Source organism: Egretta garzetta, unplaced genomic scaffold (genome assembly GCF_000687185.1).
Source record: "Egretta garzetta isolate BGI_Z169 unplaced genomic scaffold, ASM68718v1 scaffold452, whole genome shotgun sequence".
NCBI classification, from domain to species: domain Eukaryota; kingdom Metazoa; phylum Chordata; class Aves; order Pelecaniformes; family Ardeidae; genus Egretta; species Egretta garzetta.
The window spans coordinates 99,666-121,230 of record NW_009258796.1 but is presented as its reverse complement, the minus strand read 5'-3'; the positions used below and the strand labels follow the sequence as shown (position 1 = coordinate 121,230).

At 44.0% G+C, this 21,565-nt stretch overlaps 1 protein-coding gene across 1 annotated transcript in view; it reads left to right on the top strand.

Moving 5' to 3' along the window:
* Positions 1-21,565, top strand: part of MAPK8IP3 (mitogen-activated protein kinase 8 interacting protein 3) — a 57,027-nt gene that overhangs the window by 19,232 nt on the left and 16,230 nt on the right. The window contains exons 8-19 of the mRNA XM_035889345.1: positions 506-608; positions 4,568-4,686; positions 8,797-8,808; positions 10,183-10,200; positions 12,557-12,614; positions 12,811-12,963; positions 14,553-14,634; positions 16,452-16,582; positions 17,122-17,178; positions 17,662-17,832; positions 19,873-19,999; positions 20,726-20,821. Coding sequence (XP_035745238.1) covers positions 506-608; positions 4,568-4,686; positions 8,797-8,808; positions 10,183-10,200; positions 12,557-12,614; positions 12,811-12,963; positions 14,553-14,634; positions 16,452-16,582; positions 17,122-17,178; positions 17,662-17,832; positions 19,873-19,999; positions 20,726-20,821 — 1,127 coding nt within the window. The remainder of the gene's footprint in view (positions 1-505; positions 609-4,567; positions 4,687-8,796; positions 8,809-10,182; positions 10,201-12,556; positions 12,615-12,810; positions 12,964-14,552; positions 14,635-16,451; positions 16,583-17,121; positions 17,179-17,661; positions 17,833-19,872; positions 20,000-20,725; positions 20,822-21,565) is intronic.

Sequence of the window (21,565 nt, the reverse complement as noted above, 5' to 3'; positions counted from 1 at the left end):
TCAGTTTTTAAGTGAAATCTCACTGTGATGGGTATCTAAACCAGTTGCAGACTTGAGAATTTGTATTGAAAAATTACTTCTGTTCAAACTAAATAGTGCCAGTTCATAACTACAGTGATCTCTGTGAAGCTGTACAGAAAATCACCAATGCCTTCGTTCTCAGCTAAAGCTGCATGGTGATGGAAGAGTCTTTACTGACAGATAAAAAGTTTATTTGGAATTTATTTTAACAGATGAAGTACTTCTAGTTATCACATTCTGATGGGGATTCAGGCCAATGACCTTGGTGACACTCTGGTGTGATGGCAGGGAGGGAATGCTTATGGTCCTCCTGCTCTGGAATTGTGAGGGCACCTTCCCAGCACTGGTGCATTTTCTGTTCTATTTTAAGATTTTGAACCATGAAGTTTTGAAACCTTGATATTCAGAGCTGCAAAAGTCCCTTCAAGGAACACCATCCTGTGAAAGTCCTGATCCTATCGATCATATGTATTGTCTTACTTAGGAATGGGCAGCAGCGATGAGTGGTCCGATGTTCAGGACATCATAGACTCTACTCCAGAGCTGGATATGTGTCAAGACCCCCGCCTGGAACGCAGTGGTAACAGGTATTGGTTGTGACTTTTCACTGTGTGGCCTTAGACTTGGTTTTATGAGGAGTGAGGAATGGATCCTGTGGCTCACATGGGTTCAAGATGCAGCTGTGTGAGAAAGTCCATATATTCTGCCTAGCATGAATATAAGAGGTCCTGACCTTCTTTGAGTTCCTCAGAGAAGGCAAATGTCCGGCAAGTAATCTGCAGAAGGATCTGTCCGGCTGACCCAGAACTGGGCTTGTTTGCTGTACTGGAACAGGGAAGACAGGGAGAAGGAGCAACAAAAGGTTTAAGACGGGCAAAGGGGACATGGACTTAAGCTATCAGGAAGACGGAAGAGATGCATTCATCTAATAAGAGATCAGTTCTGAAATCAGTTTTAAAACATCAAGCTTTTTTCAGTTTTATTTTTTTCAAGTATTTGAGGAGCAGGAGCAGGGCTGCTCCAGGAGGAAGAACAAGCAGGCATAGCCCAGCGATCTCAGTCCCGCAGGTTCTGAGCAGAGAGGGCAGAGCACTGATAGCAAGCTCCATCAGCAGCCCCAGGCAAGGCAAGGGGATGAATTAGGTCCCGGTGCTACCCATGAGCAGCAGGAGACAGGGCTGAAGACAGGTAGACCTATAGTGTAGCTCAGAGAAGGACCGAAGGCGCAGGCCTGAGCTTAAAGGGATCCCTTGGACCAGTGGGTGGGTGTAGGTCCTAGGTGCAATTTTGACCCATCAAGGCACTCAGGACCTCAACAGAGTCCTCTGAATTAGCAGAGTTTTACTGAACTACTGTGCTGCTCTGGTTCCTATCCATCACCACTTTTGTGCTAAATAGGAGGCTCCCTAATGACTATTAATTTGGCCACCATATTTCTGTGAGGCATGTATTAGTCTAGAATTATTAGTCTAGGTACCTTGATTTATTTTTACTAAGGTCTGGTGGTTAATTTTACAGGATTCATTAATTTTTACCCTCATCCAGTGGGTAATTTGGCACTATGCCAGCAAAAAATAATCCCCTAACTCTGACAGGTATACAGAAGATAATACCCTAACAAAGTTAGAGCAAGGTTTTCTAAGAGTCCAAATCTGGAATGGATTCCCCCTGTTGAGCACCCTCATCAAGAAGGGTATGAGCAGCAGTAACAGATGCATTTCTCAATGTGAAACCACATACCGTTAAGCTCCCCTCAGAATATGTAGGATGCACAGACAATTTTTAGGGTCAGAGGCAGGAGGAATCTAGGTAGCTGAAACAGCTCTGTGGGGAGGACAAAAGTGGCTGATGAGATCAGATGAAAAATTGGCCAAACCCAAGGAAAAAAAGGGAACAGAGAGGGTTGCTGCACTGGGATTGCTGCACTCTTCAGGCAGTGATCTCTGATCCAGGCAGTGAGATGGAAGCTACAGGAGACACAAGCTACCTCTGGAGCTGCTCAGCAGTGTGCTTGCTGCTTTAAAAGCAGAATGCTTTCGAGATCTGTACAGCTTCAGAAAATTAAGTGCTGAAGGGGTAGGTGCAACCTGAATTGGGTCTTCAGGTCAGACACTGAGTGCTGGTTGCTTCTTCTCACTTTTGCTATCCCTTAGACTGTGTGAGCTGATTAATTGTGGTACAGCCACGGCACCCTCAGTGCTCTCACATGTCTGGGTTGCTGTAATTTTTCTGTAATTGAAAAAAGCCATTTTTTTTTCTTTTTCTCTGCAATGTGCTGTAACTGCAATATCAGAGCAGCTACTGTACCCCATTTGTAACCTCCAGGCTTTATCACTGGGACCTGATTTATCTCAGAATGAAGCCACACAACTCGAGATAACCTCCAGTGGTACTGACCTTTCTGTTGGACTGCTGGAAAAATTGCCCAGATTCTCTTCCTGGTGGCTGATTCCCCTCATACAGGGCAGGGCACTTAGAAGTATTTATACTCACATGAAGACCATTTTTTAGAGTAGGCAATGACAATCCCAGAGGTTGCCTCACTCTCACCTCCTGTAAAAGCTATTTTCTGCTTGAGCCATGAGACTGTCAAGAAATGCGGGAAGATTCTTGATGCTGCCAAAGACAGTAAGAGGTGGAAATGTGCTCTCATATGATACCATTGTGTCCTGGTTTCGGCTGGGACAGAGTCAGTTTTCTCCCTCAGAGCGGGCATGGTGCTGTGGTTTGGATTCAGGATGAGAAGAATGTTGGTAACACACTGATGGTTTAGTTGTTGCTTACACCAGGCAAGGACCTTTCAGCTCCCCCTGCTCTGCCAGGGGCACAGGGAGCTGGGAGGGGGCACGGCCAGGACAGCCGACCCCAGCTGAGCCCAGGGCTATCCCACACCGTATGATGTCATGCCCAGTATATACTGGGGGGAGTTGGCTGGGGGCCAGTGATTGCTGCTCGGGGATGGGTTGGGCATTGCTCGGTGCATGGTGAGCACTTGCATCATTTGTTTTTCCTGGATTTTGTTCCTTTTTTTTTTTTTGGTGGTGGTTGTTGTTTTCATCACAATTTTTTTTTTTAAATTTTATTTTATTTCAATTATTAAACTGTTCTTATCTCAACCCGTGAGTTTTCTTAGTCTTGCCCTTTGATTCTCTTCCCCATCCCGCTGAGGGGGGAGGGTGAGCGAGTGGCTGTGTGGTGCTTAGTTGACAGCTGGGGTTAAATCACAACAGATTAAAAAACATTAATTTTGATTTACCTTTAATGAAATACGTTTTGCTGACACATGAAGAAGCATTTCAGTGCATGCTCACCCCAAGAAGAAACTAACCCTGCAGGTTGGTTTCGTCAAGAAATGCGGGAAGATTCTTGATGCTGCCAAAGACAGTAAGAGGTGGAAATGTGCTCTCATATGATACCATTGTGTCCTGGTTTCGGCTGGGACAGAGTCAGTTTTCTCCCTCAGAGCGGGCATGGTGCTGTGGTTTGGATTCAGGATGAGAAGAATGTTGGTAACACACCGGTGGTTTAGTTGTTGCTTACACCAGGCAAGGACCTTTCAGCTCCCCCTGCTCTGCCAGGGGCACAGGGAGCTGGGAGGGGGCACGGCCAGGACAGCCGACCCCAGCTGAGCCCAGGGCTATCCCACACCGTATGATGTCATGCCCAGTATATACTGGGGGGAGTTGGCTGGGGGCCAGTGATTGCTGCTCGGGGATGGGTTGGGCATTGCTCGGTGCATGGTGAGCACTTGCATCATTTGTTTTTCCTGGATTTTGTTCCTTTTTTTTTTTTGGTGGTGGTTGTTGTTTTCATTACAATTTTTTTTTTTAATTTTTATTTTATTTCAATTATTAAACTGTTCTTATCTCAACCCGTGAGTTTTCTTAGTCTTGCCCTTTGATTCTCTTCCCCATCCCACTGAGGGGGGAGGGTGAGCGAGTGGCTGTGTGGTGCTTAGTTGACAGCTGGGGTTAAATCACAACAGATTAAAAAACATTAATTTTGATTTACCTTTAATGAAATACGTTTTGCTGACACATGAAGAAGCATTTCAGTGCATGCTCACCCCAAAAAGAAACTAACCCTGCAGGTTGGTTTCACTTACTAGTTGGTGAAGAAAAAAGACCATTGCTGTTTTCAACATTTGAGTCCTGATCTGATCTTACTGCTCTCTAAGGTGGCTATGGAAATTAATAGGAGCATGGGAATCCTTGCAGTCTGAAAAGTCAGAGCTGAGAGCTTCTGTGAGTTGAATCTTTTCTGTCAAATGTTGAATAGTCATTAACTGTTGTGATTTAAAAGGAAGCCAGCTGGACGAGCTCTGAGGTTGTACATGATAGGTACTTGACCTTGATATGGGGAATAAACCACACTTTTTTCTTTACGTTCCCTGAATCAGCCCATGGTGAACAGGTGGGATGTGTGTTCGGGGGGTTGAGCTCAATGGTCTGGGATGGTCACTGTTTCAGAGAAAAATGTTTGAGCTTAAATGTTGCCAAGTAATGAGAGTCCTTGGTTTTTGTTTTTGTTTTCCTTCCAACAACAGCCCAACACAGGGGATTGTGAACAAAGCATTTGGCATCAACACGGACTCTCTGTATCATGAACTGTCCACAGCAGGGTCCGAGGTTATCGGAGATGTTGATGAAGGAGCAGATCTGCTAGGTAAAACTTATTTAGAACCATTCTGTTTTCTCTGGTACAATAACTATATAAAGCTCCTAGAAGCACTTAAATTCTCACTTTTGTTTCAGAACTTGGATGTTTAGCTTTTAAAAAAAATGGCATGGAATTTGAGACATTATGTGACTGAAACACGTACCTGCAGTACAGTAATGCTTACTTAGACAACAACTTAAACTGTTGGGTAACTTTTATTTGGGTTGTCTTTATGTGCATAAGTTATTTTTCTACAGGATCCTCCCACACAAGCAGTTCAAAGACAAAATTTGCTCCGTTTCACTTGGAATAAAGAGTTTGTTAGAAATTTGCAAGAAAGTAACTCCTTTTTATTAAGTTTTTGAAGTTTAAATGATTAGGAAATATTATGGTCTGCATTGCAGTTTTCACCCTTTTTTTTAGTCAGTGTAAGAGGTGTAGGAATTCACTTTTTAGGCTGATATTGATGGAGCTTGTAATACCTGAAGGCTGGCTATATTCTGTATTCCTGACTAGGACTTGGAAGCAGTCAAAGAAGCAGCTTTGTCGCAGGTGGCAGTCTGAGCCCTTGCCGTACTCTTGGTGTTAGACTCTTGAGTATCTAGACCTTAATCCATGACAGAATTCATGACAGACCTGAATTCATGACAGAATTTAAGCATGTTCTTAAGTCCTGCTGACTGTTTTCCTTAATCAGGACAATATGAGCGGTCTCTGAATACTCGGACCATAAGCAGCTGACAAAGTGTATAACTATGTAGCTCACTTTCCATTTTACTGCTTGATTTAAGAAGCTTTAGGAGACATGAGGGCTCCAATAATAGGCCTTATGAATTTAGTAGCAAGAGATGTGATCTGAAAGTGTATGTTTCCTTTCTGGTGATTACTGACCTAAGAGCTGCTTATGGACAATCTTCTAAGTTTGGTTCCGTATGTCTGTCCAGAACAGGATGATCTGAATCATGTCACAGGTTTGCAGGAGCTCACCTTTGCAGAAATTAAATTAGGAAGATACTTGTATCACCTTTGAATACGAGTTGTGTATTAGGAGCCTCTGAAAGGGTATGTTTCTGCAGAGAAGATAGATGTTACCCTATTCACTGAAGACTTAATGATGAAGACGTGGATGGAAGACTTGAAAGGAGGTTAATGCAATGTTTCTTGCTTTATCAACAACAAAAATCTGTGAAATTGTTACTATTATAGGCAATAGCATGACTGGAATGTAGGAACATGTTTCGGACTATCATCAGAATGCTTGCAATACCTTTTTCATATGGATAATTCTGGGGTTTTTTTTAGAAGCATGGTGCTTAGCCCTGCAACATGCAGGAGAGCTGTCATACAGGACCATTGCCTGAAGTGATAAAACATAAATGTTTCACCTCCAACTTAAGATTGCTGGAAGAAAAAATCTACAGAAGAGTCAAGATGAAGGCACAGGCTTTTTCTGCCTGCAGTTGGAGCCAATCTGTGCAGGTGCTTACAAAACCAAGAATTTAGAGGGAAAACCAAGATTTCCAGGTTTGAGAATCACCTGGATGTTAGCAGTCATTGCAGAAGGGCTGGTACTCCTGCTTAATGTTAAGGTGACAGTAGGAACTCCATGTGACAGTTAAGGCTTCATCTACCTGCTGTGGAATGAATGTTGGTTAGCTAGCCCTCATACATTATTGGGAACTCTCTTCCTAGCGGAATCAAAGCATGAAAAACACTGACAGTCTTGCCAATGCCTGTCTGCTTTATCTCAGTCATCAGGCGCTTCCTTACGTAGGGGAGCGTATGGGTGATTATATGGCTATCGTCCGCTAATCACTGTGCCAGCTGCTACTTTCCTTCTCTCCCCAGAATGGCTGGGGCATCAGGGATTGTCAGCTTCTAAGGGTTACTATTCAGGAAGATTGTTTGCTTGGTGTATGAACTGCTCCAGACAACCTGTTTCCCACTTCCGGAAGCCTGCTTTCTAGGAATCCACTTCACCTTTGGATTATCCTGTAGACTGACTCGGTGATCAGTGAGAAATGCAAACTGTTATTTTCAAAGGGCCAAAGATTTTAGTTGCCCGAACCTTACAAGTTTCAGTTAAAGTCAAAGGTGCTTCACCTATTCCAGAAATAAGGCTGCCCAAAGACCAGTGCTTGATCTTGGATTGCAAGACATCTGTTGTTCGGCAGTTACCACTTCTAAGAAAAACGTACAGAGATGTCGTTGAACAGTGCCCCTGTAAGTGTGGCTTATGGAGACCACACTATGTGCAGGACAGCTTCTCCTGGTTCCTTTTCAAACCTGGGAGATGGGCTGTGATGAAATTGGGTAGTTTTGTGAGTTTCCCAGGAGAAATGTTAATCTGATTAATCCTTTTGTTGAGTTCTGACTACTGACTGTGTCCACATAAAAGTGTGCTTTAAAATGAAGACATGCGTTGCCAGGATTGTGCAAAGGGAGGAAGGCAGAGAGATCTTGGAGGTCATGTCTCTGTCCAAGAAATGAGATTAGTACTTCTTTTTTTTTTTGGGCTTTGCACAATAGAAGGAACTAAGGAAGTCTGGTAAAGGACTCAAAAGGCTATAGCTTAGTACTGACAAATCTGTCAACATTATTCAAGATTTTGCCTTTTTTGTTAGATAAATCGTTCTCTCTTCCTGCTGTACCTTAGAGTCTGAAGACCACAGAGGAAACTGTGTTTTATGGGCGTAATGTAAGAAACAAGATCCACAAGCCAAAAGATTCCTCTCTCTTGGAGCTCACTTCTCTCTGTAAATCAAAAGAATTAATGAAGCTTACTCCACCTGAGGAAAATTTGAATATTTCCTCTATTCTTGCTCAGAACTTGGCAATCAATCTTCAAAGAATATTCTCTCCTTTTGGACTCAGTTTCTTAAAGAAAGAGAAATGTCATTAAAGAGGACTTGAAAATAGAAGGATTGTACAGAAATTACCCTTGAGCAGTAGCTGGCAGGCAAGTCTGTTTCTTGAGTGGAAAATCTCACTCATTCTGTCTGGATATCTGCAAAGCGGCCAACATCTGGTACAAAATTGGCACCCTTCATTGCAATTTTTACATATAAAATCATAATTAAAATATGTGGGTTTCCCCCCCTGCCTCTAATACTGCTTTACGTGCATGCGTATGTATAGGACGTATTCCTGGGAAAAACGTGGAATGAGAACAATTATTTACTAGTGGTAACTGTGGACCAAATTCCCTTCTTTGTCACTCCAACCTTAGGAACACTAGCTGGCTGTTCTCCTGCATATTCACCTCTTAGCTGCAGGTTCTTACCTTCCAGTCCTGGGTAGGCTCCCCCTTCTCCCATCTCCCCCTTCCTGCTCTTCACTGTCCCAAGAGTTCCTGGGTGCAAAGGAGCACTAGCGGTTTGGTTGTGTGCTACGGGCAGGTCCTTCCTTTCAGTTTTAGGATGCTCAATGGTGTTTGCTTTGGAGAGTAAAACCTCCCTTCAAATAACAGAGGTTTTGTGGTGAAGACAGGAATTCAGCCATATTAGCGGTAAGTTCATTTATAGTTTTTTGTACAGAAGTTGAAATGGGATTCTCAAACTGAGTCCCAGCACTGCACTGTAAAAAAGGGGGAAAGAAAAAAGGTTTTAAATGCAACTGTCTTTTGCAAGCTGAAGTATTGTTGAAGAGCGTGTTTATTATCAGAAGATCTAGTTGGTAAAATCAGAAGGGGAGGGGAAATAAGAAAGCAGTGGGAACCAGCTGTTCTGCATTTAGTGGTACACGACTAACTAAAGAGAAAACAAAGAGAAAATAAAGGTTTATCCAGTTCAGGAAGATGCAATTGCCTGAGATTCACGTCTGGAAAAGGCAGGGGGGTAGCTGAGGCATGTGGTTGCAGTAGTACCACGGGTTACCTTCCCTTGATTTTTTTTTTTTTTTTTTTTTTTTTAATGTCCTGTATGTAGAGTCATGCCATCTACAGTCATGGCAGGTCCTGTCCTTACTATTTCATGCCTTTTGACATTGAAATGGCTGAATCATTGTTAATTTTTTTTGAACAAAATTTTTATTTTGTTGGTTTCAGTCACTGATTGATCCTTTTTTCACTTCCTTTTTTCCCTTGTCTCTCTGTGCTTCGCTGGACATGGCCCATAGGGGAGTTCTCAGGTGTGTATCTCCTCTGCTCAGTTTCCTTTCTTACTTCTTTTTTCCTTGTTGAGGTCAAATGACATGGTATACACGTGTGATACTCCCCTGCTCTTGTCCAAACACGGTTGGCTTTGCGGACTTCTCCCACCTTTGCCTGGCTTGGTTGCCTTGCACCAGTGGGTCCCTGGGCAGCAGGACATCCCCGCTCCGTGCTCACACGCCTGCTGCGGTTTAGTGGCTTTCTGCAGGTTTGCTCCACTGTGTTACACCGGCCTGTCACTCAAGGTCTTGGGGCTCAAAGTGCTTTATTTTTGTCAGGAGCGGTGCCGTGCGTGGAGAAGAGCTTGGGTAGGCACAGGACTGAGTTAGGTCCCTGCTCTCCTCTCAGCAAACCATGCTGTAAGGAACCCCTTCGTGTGCACGATGGCCGCTGTGGGTTAGTTGATGCATCCTGGCCCTCTTCTGGAGTAGCTGCAGTGACATTAGAGACGCCTTCTTGCTGGATTAGAGTGGCAAAGCCTCTGTCTTCTGTTGAAGCTTTGCCTTTCTGGCAGGAGTTTAAGTGATAGCTCTGCCTCTTGTTCTGGTGAAGGAGACTCACTGCTCTGTCATCAGAAGGTTTGCACCTTGCCATAAAATGCACGTGGGCCCTGATGCAGTCTCAGATGAAGTCAAGGGGATCTCTCTTGATTTCAGTGCAAGCTGGATGAAGTTTTCCCTGTTGTAAAGGCCGCGCGCGATAGTGTAATGCTGTGCAGCACTAAGCTCTGTCCCGTTCCTTTGGCCAGCAGCTCTTGGTGGTGGCTCTGTGGGGTTACAAAAGAAAGAGATGGCATCATCCTTTCAGTTAAAAGAGTTTTTACTGTCAGCCACTTATTCGTGGTCCTTTCTCAGGAAATCTCCCACTGAAGTTGAGTTGGAGCTTGTTGCAGTGCAGGGGTGGGTTTGGGCCGGTGCAAAAAGGCCAGATGAAGCTTTGATATCCACCACCCCACCCCCCCACCCCTTTTGTTTTTCCTCCTGCCCCTGTCCTTCCCCCACCCTACTCATAATGTCTGTTGAGCTACCTTTGTTGTGGGGCTGGGAAACCCAAAGACGTGCCATCCAGGGGAGATGGTGGAGGTGGAAGAAGCAGATGAGCTCATCTTGAGCGTGTCCTGACGTCGCGGGTGTAACATCCCCGTTAGGCCAGGCTGCAGCAGAACAGGGTGTAGATCAGTTACTGCCGAGCATCACATATACTGGCACCGCACACAGATGTACACATGCTGATGAGCTGCTCTGTTTGCTGTTTACAAACTGGTATTTAATGGCTGCTTTTTTTCTCTTCCTTTCTTCCCTTTTGTCCCCATCTCTTTCTGTTCCCTTTCTCGTGTGGGATGGCTCTCATAGTACGGGATGATTTCTTTGGTAAGGCGAAGGCCTTTTTTCTTTTGTTTTTTTTTCTTTTGTTTTTTAATGTGCATTTCTTTCTAAATTTCTTCCATTCATTCAACATCCCTCCATATGTCTTGCGTTCCCTTGGTTTGTTTTTTTGTGGTGGTGGTATCACCTCTCCAAGAAGCAGGACGCAGCTGGTCAGTAGCGGTGGTTTGGGGATTCTTCTCTGTTTCTTGTCGTTGATTATCCACTTTGATGCTTCACACTATTTGCCTGGAGGTGGGCAGCATAGGATGGGCTCTGTTAGGCAGGGCTCTGTCCAGACCTCTCTCCCCTCTGCTCCACGCCACAAAGGGGTGAAGAGATCTCCTTTTAGTCACTCCACAGTGGGTTTTTTGCCATGAGCAGGGCTTTCCCATTACAGTGCGCATAAGGCTATCTCATAGTGTCCATTCTATGGCTCTTGGATGGCTTCATCCTTGTCTTTATTGCCAGACTAGCCCTACAGACCTGCTTAAATGTCTGAAGGGCTAGTGGTTAAAGCATTGGGCTGTGACTGTGGCACATACAAATACTGCTACTGATGGTTGGGACACTGTATGGCTTTTAGTTCTGGCATGACAGCTCACCCTCTTCACCAGAGCTCCTTTCTCTCCCCAAAGCACCTGCAGCGAGGGATAGATGACTCAAGAATGGGAAGAAAAAAAGACTTAGTCATTCAGTCCAAAAAAATTGGGGATGAACTATTTCCCTTGATGTCCCTCAGCACCTGTAACATCCTTGTGCCATTTTAATGTCTTATGGCTAAATATTTATTTATAATCAATAAAAAGAAACAAGAAACACATGATGTCTTGGTCTTCTGATGAACATAGGGCATGCCACAAAAAAAAGGAGCTGTAGGTCATTCACCTTACCAAACCAAAAATACACCTCAGTTTACTCTGCAGATAGCATCGCTCGCTTTTTGGCTGTTGCAGTATTCTTCGACACAGTGTCCAAAGAACACACTGCCTGAAACATCAAAGTGATTAATTATCTGTCTAATAATTTTTCAAAAATTATTTGAAAATGCTGCTTCTTACTCCCATTCTTGCTGGGAATTTGCTTTTGCCATCATGAATTCATCCCATTTAACTGTGGGAAGAGGATCTGTATGTTGGAGTGTTGTGATGTGTTCTCACTTCTTGTATGCTGCCATGTTTCTCTAACTTCCATTTGCTTCAAGTTTGTGTTGTTTTTATTTTATTGCAAATATTAATGAATCAGCAAATAATGGATCATGAAAACTGTTGATGTCTTTGCTGTAAAGGAGGAGGTAGTTCAGAGGGCAGGACAAGGAGCGCTTCAGCACAAACACTGGTGGTTGTGAGACTTCTTCATGCTCTGGGACCTGCGGTGAGAAATGAGCTGCAACCCTCAGCACTGTCCCCCAGCAGGGACGGGCCTCTCTGCCTTTAGCTCTCGGGTAGCCTCTACTCCCCACTGTAAGACAGAAGCTGCCCCTGGGAGCCAGCAAGTCCCTGGCAGCAGGAAGCAATCCAGATGTGCTTTTGGTCCCTACATTGCTTTCTGTTTGGTTTCATGAAATACTGAATTTGACCTTCACTCTTAGCCCCAGATTTTTCCAGGTGCTTGCAGCCTAGTCTGCATGTTGCAGCCATCATACGTTGATGCCCGAGTGCAAGTGCACTATATCTGCTGTAGGTGTTTTCTTAAACGTGGGTCTTAAGCGATGGGACTGAGACTTCAGATTTTAAACACCTGTGAGAAAACTGTTCAAGGTAGATAGGGCAATGGATAATCTAAAGTCCTGTTCAAATTGCTCTGGTGGAAAGCTGATAATGGGAAACCTTTCATGTACGTGAAACTGGTCACAGCCATGTTCTCAAATCTGTACTGAGAAACAGAAAATTTGGCTTATATTAAGAAAGAAAGAAAAGCACTGATGTGCAGATCTGGCCAGCAGTTTGGACAGTGTTCTGCTGTCCTCTGTGGAAAACCCCATGAATTTCTACCTTCTTTCTGTGTGAGTGCTGATAAAAAATGGTTGCAATAGCTCATGAGTGAGCCAGGAGTTACAGATTTGACTCCTCCTAACTGGCGTTAGTGAAGCTCTCCTCTCTGTCCCCCTCAAGGGAGCCTGTGAAAGTTGGGGTAAGAAGCTAGGTCTGCATTTGGGCTCTTCACAGAAGGACACATGGGTGTCTTTGCGTGTGCTGCATGGTCTTTCAGCAAGAGGCACCCCACTCTCCACAGCAGGACACAGAAGCCTAGGGAGGCCTAACAAAAGCGATTTCTCTTCCTCAAGCATGAGTCAGGCAGTGCCACACAAGCTTCGTATTTCTAGGAGAGCAGGTGAAAACTGCCTGGCCTTTCTTTTCAGGGATGGGCAAAGAAGTGGGGAATCTGCTGTTGGAGAACTCGCAGCTACTGGAGACCAAGTAAGGAACTGTTGCGTGCTCTGAACTGCCTGCCTAGTTATAAACGAGATGTTCATGAGTTATGGCTGGACTGAATTGTTTAAATACACTCAGTTCAACTCCCCTTGTAGTGCCTGTGACTTTAGTTTCAGGTCTCTCTTATGGACAGCTGCTGGGTTTGGGCATTTTTGCTTATTGTCCCTTTCACACCTTTAAGAAATGCTTTGAACGTTGTGAAGAATGATTTGATTGCCAAGGTGGACCAGCTGTCTGGAGAGCAAGAAGTGCTGAAGGGAGAGCTCGAAGCAACAAAGCAGGCCAAAGCCAAAATGGAAACCAGAGTCAAGGAGCTGGAGGAGGAGCTGAAAAGGTGAGTGATTCACAACCTGCCCCAGGGAGTGGGGAGGACGGGCAACAAACCCCCCTCCTCCACGGCAAACCCAGCTCCTCCGTTAGTTCTACTGTTCTCCTCACAGAGGTTGGCATTGGAATTCAAAGGTACCTTACAGAGCAGCTCAAGGCTGATGGTGGATGGTTGAGATGCTTTTAGTGGTCGTTGTTTTTATTGGATTGAAACGGGTTATTGAACCTTAGAAACCCGCAGAATTTTCTTCCCCAGGACTGGGATTCTGCAGCAGGAACTGCAAATCCAGGTTCCCTGGAGTGGAGCGTTCAGAGTTTCAATTTGCAATTAAAAAAAAAAAAAAAAAAAAAAAAGGCAGGGGGGATTTCAAACTCAACAGTTTGGAAGGAAACTGCCAAGAGCTTGATCCTCACAGCAGCCATGACAGCTCTGAGAGGAATGAATGCTCGTTCATTTAATGAAAGAGCTAATACAGATTCCCACAAACAGTATTTAAATGCCAGTATTGTTAATTGTTTCAGTGTTCATGTCAAGAATGAGAAGAGGCGAAAGAGATTTCCAAGTCCTACGCAGGTAGCATTTGGAGAGATCCCAGTTATTTTCCACAAAAACTAGAGAAACCGAAGCCTAAATGCCGAGCAAAGCCTGTGATGATTTCGCATCCATAAAACTCAGGGTGCCCCACGGGGCTCAAAGGAACATAATGACATTTTTACTCGCTGCGGTACCTCAATTCAGAGGACAGTGTTTCTTTTGCAGCTGGAATCTAGAAGGTTGCCTCTCTAATCCGAGCACAGAATCACTAAAAACAGCACAGGCTGGTCCTTTCGTTGTTCAAAATGTCTGAAATGAAAGTAGTCTCATAAGCAGTGGAAGCAGGTCTGATTTTTTTCAAATGCCTTTTTGAGTCTCTCATAATATACATAATGTATTTAATATGTTACGCGGTAGGGACATGGAGCTTTAACTGGCAAGTGTGCCTTTACAGTAGATGGGGACAGAATTTTTTTTCTGCAGTGTCTCTGCTGTTAATAAAAGTGCTTGTAATTCAAATGGGACCGCATGACTGCACCTTGTTTTAAGAGTTTAAAGAAATTAAAAGCACTCAGATGAATACATTAAGTATTTTATTAACACGGATTTGGTGTTCTCTTCTTTACCATTATGGCAAAGCGTTCTTCACATTGGAGGCTTTTTGCACTGCATTGAAAACAGAAGCAGCCTGGAAGAAGAACTTAAGCCAGCATTTTCACTGCTGGTAACGGCTTGATTTTCCCATGGCTAAGACTTCATCAAACGTTTGAACCTATATTACGGCTCTGAAATAGAAATTGATTGTCAGTATTTTGGGGCTTACATGGAATGTTCCAAAGAAATGGAGTGGTGTGAGTGAGGCTGTTCAGAGTAACATGCTGCAAGAGAGAGGGAGAAATTTCAGAGAAGCATCTTATAATCTGTAACACTTGGCTTGCAGTTCGAAAACGTTTCCTTGTGATGCACGCAGACAGACCTTCCCATAGGGGGTTCTCCCAAAGCACCTCAGGGCCAGCCATGGTAGCACTTGCTGGTTTGATGCCTTTCTTCCTGTTTCCTAGAGTGAAATCTGAAGCAATTGTTGCCCGACGAGAACCCAAAGAGGAGGTGGAGGATGTAAGCAGCTATCTCTGTACCGAATTGGTATATTACATTACTAAAATGCCTGTGGGGAAAGGGGGTTTATATACTTACTCTGTATTACTTCATATATGTGAGTCCTGGGGTGTAGGTTGATCTGCCTTGGTTAACGATGAGGGCAAAGCTGGTGACCTGTGGGTTGTTGCTGATGAGCATTGCTAATAGATGCTGTGAGATGACCTCTTCATATGACTTCCAAGCCGTAGTTTGGCAAAGATGAGCAGCTGACGCGGTGGCAATTCCGTGCACAAGGTGGTTTCTGCAGAACGCTGCTAGAGCGGTGCCCTGCTCGGCACCTTCCTGTTTTATCTGATTCTGCCTAGTTTTGAATTACAGTCTGGTGTGCAGCGTGGTTTCTCTTGTGGCCTTGTGATAGTCAGGCTTGTCCAGAACAGCTTGTCTCCATGTTTGCAGCAAAGCTGTAAGCATGAAGACTTTGCACAGTGAAATCCAAGTTACACAGACAGCTTTGCAGCTGTAACTGCCGCCTTTTGTTAGTTCTGTAATCTCAATCTTGTGGCATTGTTCTTCTCATGATTTCTTTTACATAAGCCAGTACTGCCTGTTAGAGGATACAGGCAGAGAAGGCTCATGGACTGGTCTTCTATGACAGCTCTTCAAACTGTTTTGGCTTAGGTAGAGGCTTTTCAGCAAAGACCAACTGTAGCCAAAAAGAAAAGGCAAACCAAAGCAGTAACAGAAATTTTCCCTGTAAATGTCACTCTGCTAGGACAGGGAATTCGATGCACTTCAATATTACTGTGTTCTTCCTTTGTGAAAGGTATTGGAGCAGGTTCAATTCTAGCTAATTCTCTTGACTTAACTGGGGTGAAATTGGTCTGTTGAGAATTTAGGTAGGAAAATTTTCAAGTTGTGCTTACGAAATGCTGAAGAGGTTTGGATTTCTTCTAAGCTGAACTGACAGGAGCGCTGGTTTTTTAAATTTTTTTAAAAAAAAGTTTATAAAATCCCTTTTCATTTATACACTTCTTGTTTTGACTAGTCATCCAGGTTTATTCCAAGTCCAGGGAGGCGGGAGAGGGACTTGGTTAATTTGTGTTCTCGCAGTAATTTGTGCTCTCAGCAGTACTCACCAGCCAGGCTGAGCTTGGGAATTGCCACAGTCTAGGCAGAACCCAGTGCTGCTTCCCAGTAATGAGTTCCCCAAATCCTTAAGATTTCTTTTTGGGCAGATATTTTCCCTAACTTAGCCATGTTATTCCCATTTTCCACTCCTCAAAAGGTACAAACAGAAGCTCATTCCTGTTGCTTCCTAACCCAAAGCTGCATGTGCCCTCATTGGAAAGCCGAGTTGTGTCACCAAAGTGGAAAAGGCATTTCTTTAGGTTCTTGTGCCCTACACCTTTAACAGTGTGTACTAACAGAACGCCTCCTTCCTAGTCCTCTTGAGGGGGCAGATGGCATTACATGGTGCTCCCTGCTGCTTGTGACTGGATTTGCTAATGAACTAAAACTTTGGTTTCCAAATTTTCTGGACCAACGGACCACTGTCAACTCTCATAATTCCTTGTGGACTACCAAAGCACTTTGCTGGCAATAGTCCCTGGGTGGGGTTTTCAATTGGGTGGTGGTTCTAATTCTAATTTCCATGGGTTTGCAGAACACCCCAGAGGTCTGTGGACCATAGTTTGGAGATCACTTGTCTAGAATTAGCATCTCATAGGGGGAAATCCAGGGGTAATCAAACAGAACAGGAAGAGAACTAGCAAATATGTCTTTCTGTCTCCTGACTTGCCCTGTACTAACATCAATCCCCTTCCATCTTTTGTTGGCTGAAGCAGTGCTCCTCCCCCCTGCAGGACAACATTCCCATAGCTCAGCGCCGCCGCTTCACCCGTGTGGAAATGGCCCGGGTTCTGATGGAGCGCAATCAATACAAAGAGAGGTTGATGGAGCTCCAGGAGGCTGTCAGGTGGACAGAGATGATCAGGTGAGTCTGGGTGTTGCTGAACATTCCTATTTAGGACAGAACCTGGCCATGTTTGACCTTGTGGTCAATGGAACCCCTACCAAGATACGGGTTGAGAAGTGCCAAAAGTTTTCCAAACTGTAGATGCTTCTCTCCTAATACCTAATTATTTCTCTCTTTATTCCTGAACCTGGGCTGAAAGTCTCGAGTTGCCATTGTAATTTGGAGACACTGGGCAGTTGTTAATGAATTCTAAAGGCTATGGCTGGAAGTGAACATAACGCTGGGGTTTGTAGTTACCAGGCTGTACTGTGGCAATGATAATGTTGCAGGGAGTTGATAAAACTTCAAATTGAACCCACCTACTTGCACTTCATGTCAACATTGAAACATAAAGTGGTTGAGTGTGCTTACATTAAAGCCTGTCGCTTTCTCCATTGTGTTTTGAAACATGTTAGAGTGAAATCTGAATTTTGACATGGCTTCCTTGATGAAAATGGCCTGCTGGTTGGCAGAAATTTGGGTAGAAATTAACTTGCTTCTGCTGTGTTTGTCCTTAGGGCTTCCCGTGAGCACCCATCCGTCCAGGAGAAGAAGAAATCCACCATTTGGCAGTTGTAAGTTCTTTGGTGGTTTATGTGAGATTAAGAAAAGGGGAAGCATTGCCATTTATACTTTAGGCAGCAACTTAATAGACTCTTGACATGAATGAAACGTCAACTAAAAGTGTTGTTAGCTGAACCCTTTTGCCTTCAAGGGCTTCCTTTGTCCGTAGTGAAATTAAAATCAGATCTGAACCATCCACATTAGTTCTGTTTTACAAGCTGAAAAAGATCTCGAATACCCTGGAATGGGAACATACATACAGCCATAATCACTTTTAATAAAGGGCTGTTTACAGAAGGTGTCTGTTTCTGGAAGCTAAAACCACCTTACGTCAATCAAACTGAAGATTGAGCTCGATGTTTGAAATAGGGCAGTTTTCACGAAGGGCTTACAGCCCCTGATTGCATATTTCTTGCTTCCCCTGTTGTGAATCTATGGTGTGTTGTCTCCCCACACACCTTTTCTCATATTTGTTGGCCTCTTCCTGTCCCTAGCTTCAGCCGTCTGTTCAGCTCTTCCTCAAGTCCCCCACCAGCAAAGAGGACCTACCCATCTGTGAACATCCACTACAAGTCTCCCACAACGGCAGGGTTCAGCCAGCGCCGCAGTCACACCATGTGCCAGATCTCCTCTGGCAGCCGCACCCTGGAATTCTTCCCTGAAGAGTGAGTTGCATGCTGTGTGCCAAGCCAGGTCCCCCTGCAGCTCTCCCAGATAGCAGCTTCTCTTAAAATAAGCTGGTTTCCACTTGAAAAAAAGTATGTGTGATGTTAATACGTTTCTGTCTCTTGTGGTTTATCTCCCTGATCTTTCGCTCATCAGTTGCCATGTGGATGGGCTCAGCAAACTTTGTCCTCCCAAACATATTGCTGCTGTGGCTTTCTAGGCCATGACGGTTCATCTCAGCAGGGCCCTAGTTCAGCACTAGTGTTCGCAGACTGCACGATAGAATGATGCAGGGCTTTTGTGGTAGTGTGTGATAGCGGCCTTGGCACAACGGGGTGGAATGTCTTACCCAACCCTGTTGACAGGGAGTTTAGGTGAAGGCAAAAGTTCTCTCAACAGCACGTTTAGGTTAAAAGATTTGGTTTTAATCTTAACCATGCTAATAAAGAGCCTCTACGTGTTGCTACTGCAAACTCTTCTCCTATCTTTTATGTCTCTGACACGAAGGGAGAAAACTCGCCTGTGCTTTGCTTGCCTTCAAAATGCATGTGTTCTACCATTACGAGACTGTACGGTTTCGTATGTGGGATGTTTTTGTGGAAGGGCTTTGGAGAATGCGATGGTAAAGTATTATAACTTGTGCAATCAGGATTTGTTGGAAAGGCGCTAGATCAGGAGAAGAGAGATTGTCTTTAGAAGGGTAAATTTGTATTTTATAGATACCCACTGCCTTTATTCTGTTCTTGTTACCTGATTATTTTGACACGGTCCCCCACAACATCCTTCTCTCTAAATTGGAAAGCTATGGATTTGATGAACAGCACGTTTAGGTTAAAAGATTTGGTTTTAATCTTAACCATGCTAATAAAGAGCCTCTACGTGTTGCTACTGCAAACTCTTCTCCTATCTTTTATGTCTCTGACACGAAGGGAGAAAACTCGCCTGTGCTTTGCTTGCCTTCAAAATGCATGTGTTCTACCATTACGAGACTGTACGGTTTCGTATGTGGGATGTTTTTGTGGAAGGGCTTTGGAGAATGCGATGGTAAAGTATTATAACTTGTGCAATCAGGATTTGTTGGAAAGGCGCTAGATCAGGAGAAGAGAGATTGTCTTTAGAAGGGTAAATTTGTATTTTATAGATACCCACTGCCTTTATTCTGTTCTTGTTACCTGATTACAATATCATCGTCACTGAGTGGTGTCTGAGTGCCTCTCAGCAGTGCATTACATGATGGGACTAACTGCTGTCAGCAGCTGTTTGCTCTCTCATCCTCTCCCCAGGGGAGGAAGCATGTGCAGGGAAGTGTTTTGTTTTAGCAGGGGGCTGGTTTTGTTTTAAGCATATATGTTGTTATTTGTGTGAGTGTACAGGGTTTTGTTTTGGATGGGATTTTTTTGCTGATGTTGTTCGTACCTTGGAATGATACTTTAAAAATCTATTGAGAGATGGAACTGGTATTCAAAACGCCTTTGTTTATATTAAAACGTATCTTAAGAGCTCACAGATCAATTTTGCTTTCAACCTTTGCCAGTGCAAAGCTGGAGTTGTTCTGTTGAAACCAGCAGTTTCAACAGCAGTAAACGCATATTTTGCTTGTCAGCAGAGAAAGCTTTAAAATGGGCAGGAAAATAAATAGTTGACTACAATGACGAAGGGAAGAACTCAAAATGCCTTCCTGGTGGCGACATTGGATCCATAAATTGTAACAGATAAGCAAAAATTGGTATAATCTCATAGATTCATAGGTCTTATGGAAGGTTGATTCCTTGTTTCTGGAGTGCTCTTGGAGCACTGAAGTGGAGATGACAATGATCTGGCCTGCCACGTCATTCAGGTATCAGGAAGTTAGAGATTAGGGATGCCTGTGTCTGCTTCTTAACAGGTATTTTCTCTCTACAATTTCCTGCATCAGTTTGCAGAAAGGTGGATTTGGTTTGCTTTGTGTTTTCTCCCCCTGCTACAGTGATGCTCCCGTCACCTTCGGCTTCTGTTTTTAACCATAGGTCGAGCAGTAACGCTGTTCCTTCTCTCCTCAGTGACTGCACGTCTTCGGCACGTCGTGAGCAGAAACGGGAGCAGTACCGCCAGGTCCGGGAGCACGTGCGGAATGATGACGGGCGATTGCAGGCCTGCGGCTGGAGCCTCCCTGCCAAGTACAAGCAGGTAGGGACCGCTCGCCAGACAGGGTGAGGGGACATCGTCCCCCACAGCCAAACCAGTGAAGCCTAGCTCTCCCATTCCTCTGCATGAAGGTGTTGAAAAGGTGAAGGTGTTGAAAGAACCTACCCTAAACCAAAAATTATTAATTTTCTTTGTCCAGAGCCCTGTACTTGTTTTTATTTTCTTTGTTATTATAATTGGGCTTGAACGTTAGAAGCTTCATTTATACTCTGAGAACTTTACCAGTTGTTCAGTATAAAAACCAAATGCAGTGCAGTTTGCTCCCACTTCTCCCCAGCAGTAACACAAAATCAAATGTCACCAGCCTCGTTTGTTGGCCTATAGCTCATTTAACTGGTCAAAGACCACCTGAAAGGAAGGAGTCAGTCCTGAAGTGGATGAATTTCAGGCCACAGTGGAAGGGAACACCAGTGTTGTGACTTCTTTGTGGGGAGCATCCATCAGCATTCCTTTCTCTGTCAGTAGCGCAGCGTGTAGCCTCTGTTGACTGCAACTGGGGCACTGTATCACGGCGAGAGAGGACGTTTCTTGGATAAGTTGCTCCCATCCCTGTAGGGACTCTGTTTATATGAGATGCGAAATGAAGCCTCAGCAGCACCCACCTAGATGACTAATAAGTTCTGCTCTGCTGTATCGTTTACATCTCTCTTACCATAGCCTGGTGTTTACAGCTTCGTACTGTCTTTTTCATCTTCTCTTCCCCCACAGCTAAGTCCCAATGGTGGTCAGGAGGACACTCGCATGAAAAACGTCCCCGTGCCTGTATATTGTCGCCCACTAGTAGAGAAGGACCCAACCATGAAGGTATGTTGTTTCTGCATACCATTCCAGTCCAGAAAGGGGACATGGAGTAAGCAGAGAATTTTGGTCACTAAATGTGCAATTTTTACAAAAATATGGTGGTGGGTTTTTTTTTTTTTTTTTTTTCCCATATTATATATTCAAAATTTTATCTCCTGCTTCCTTTTTTTGAATGGTGGTTTCCAGTGTGTCTAGGGAAAAATACCTCTCTCTGTAAGGACATAACTCTCAGCGTATTCTGGCAGCCAGGTCCCATGGTTCTGTCTTACCTCTTACGCTTTTTTGAGACAACTTATATAACACCAGCAACTTCTTACGCTTATAAGGCTTTTCCTAAGACTCTTTAGGGTATAATATAAAACAACGTAAAAATTCATGAAAATGAGTGGGTGAAAGTAAAAATGCATTTCATCACTCTCTTTTAAATTCTACTGTTGACTGGGATTCACTGGTAACAGCCCAAAATTATCTACAGCAGATTTCTGTGACGCTATGTCTATCAAGACTAGAATATTTTGAGTAGAACTGCAGTTGAGAATAGGTGTTCATCTCTCTGCAGGTAGCAGAGTCATCTGCTATAACTGGTTGTTTTGAAATAGGCAGTTTGTCATTAACTTCATTCGAGCTGATTTTTAGAGGTCATTCTGATGTTTAAGTTGTAAGAAAATTCTTATGCTATTAGTTGTTTCTACAAGGTTGGTATGATCTTTGGGTAATAACTCTGTTCAGCATCTTTCCTTTCTGATT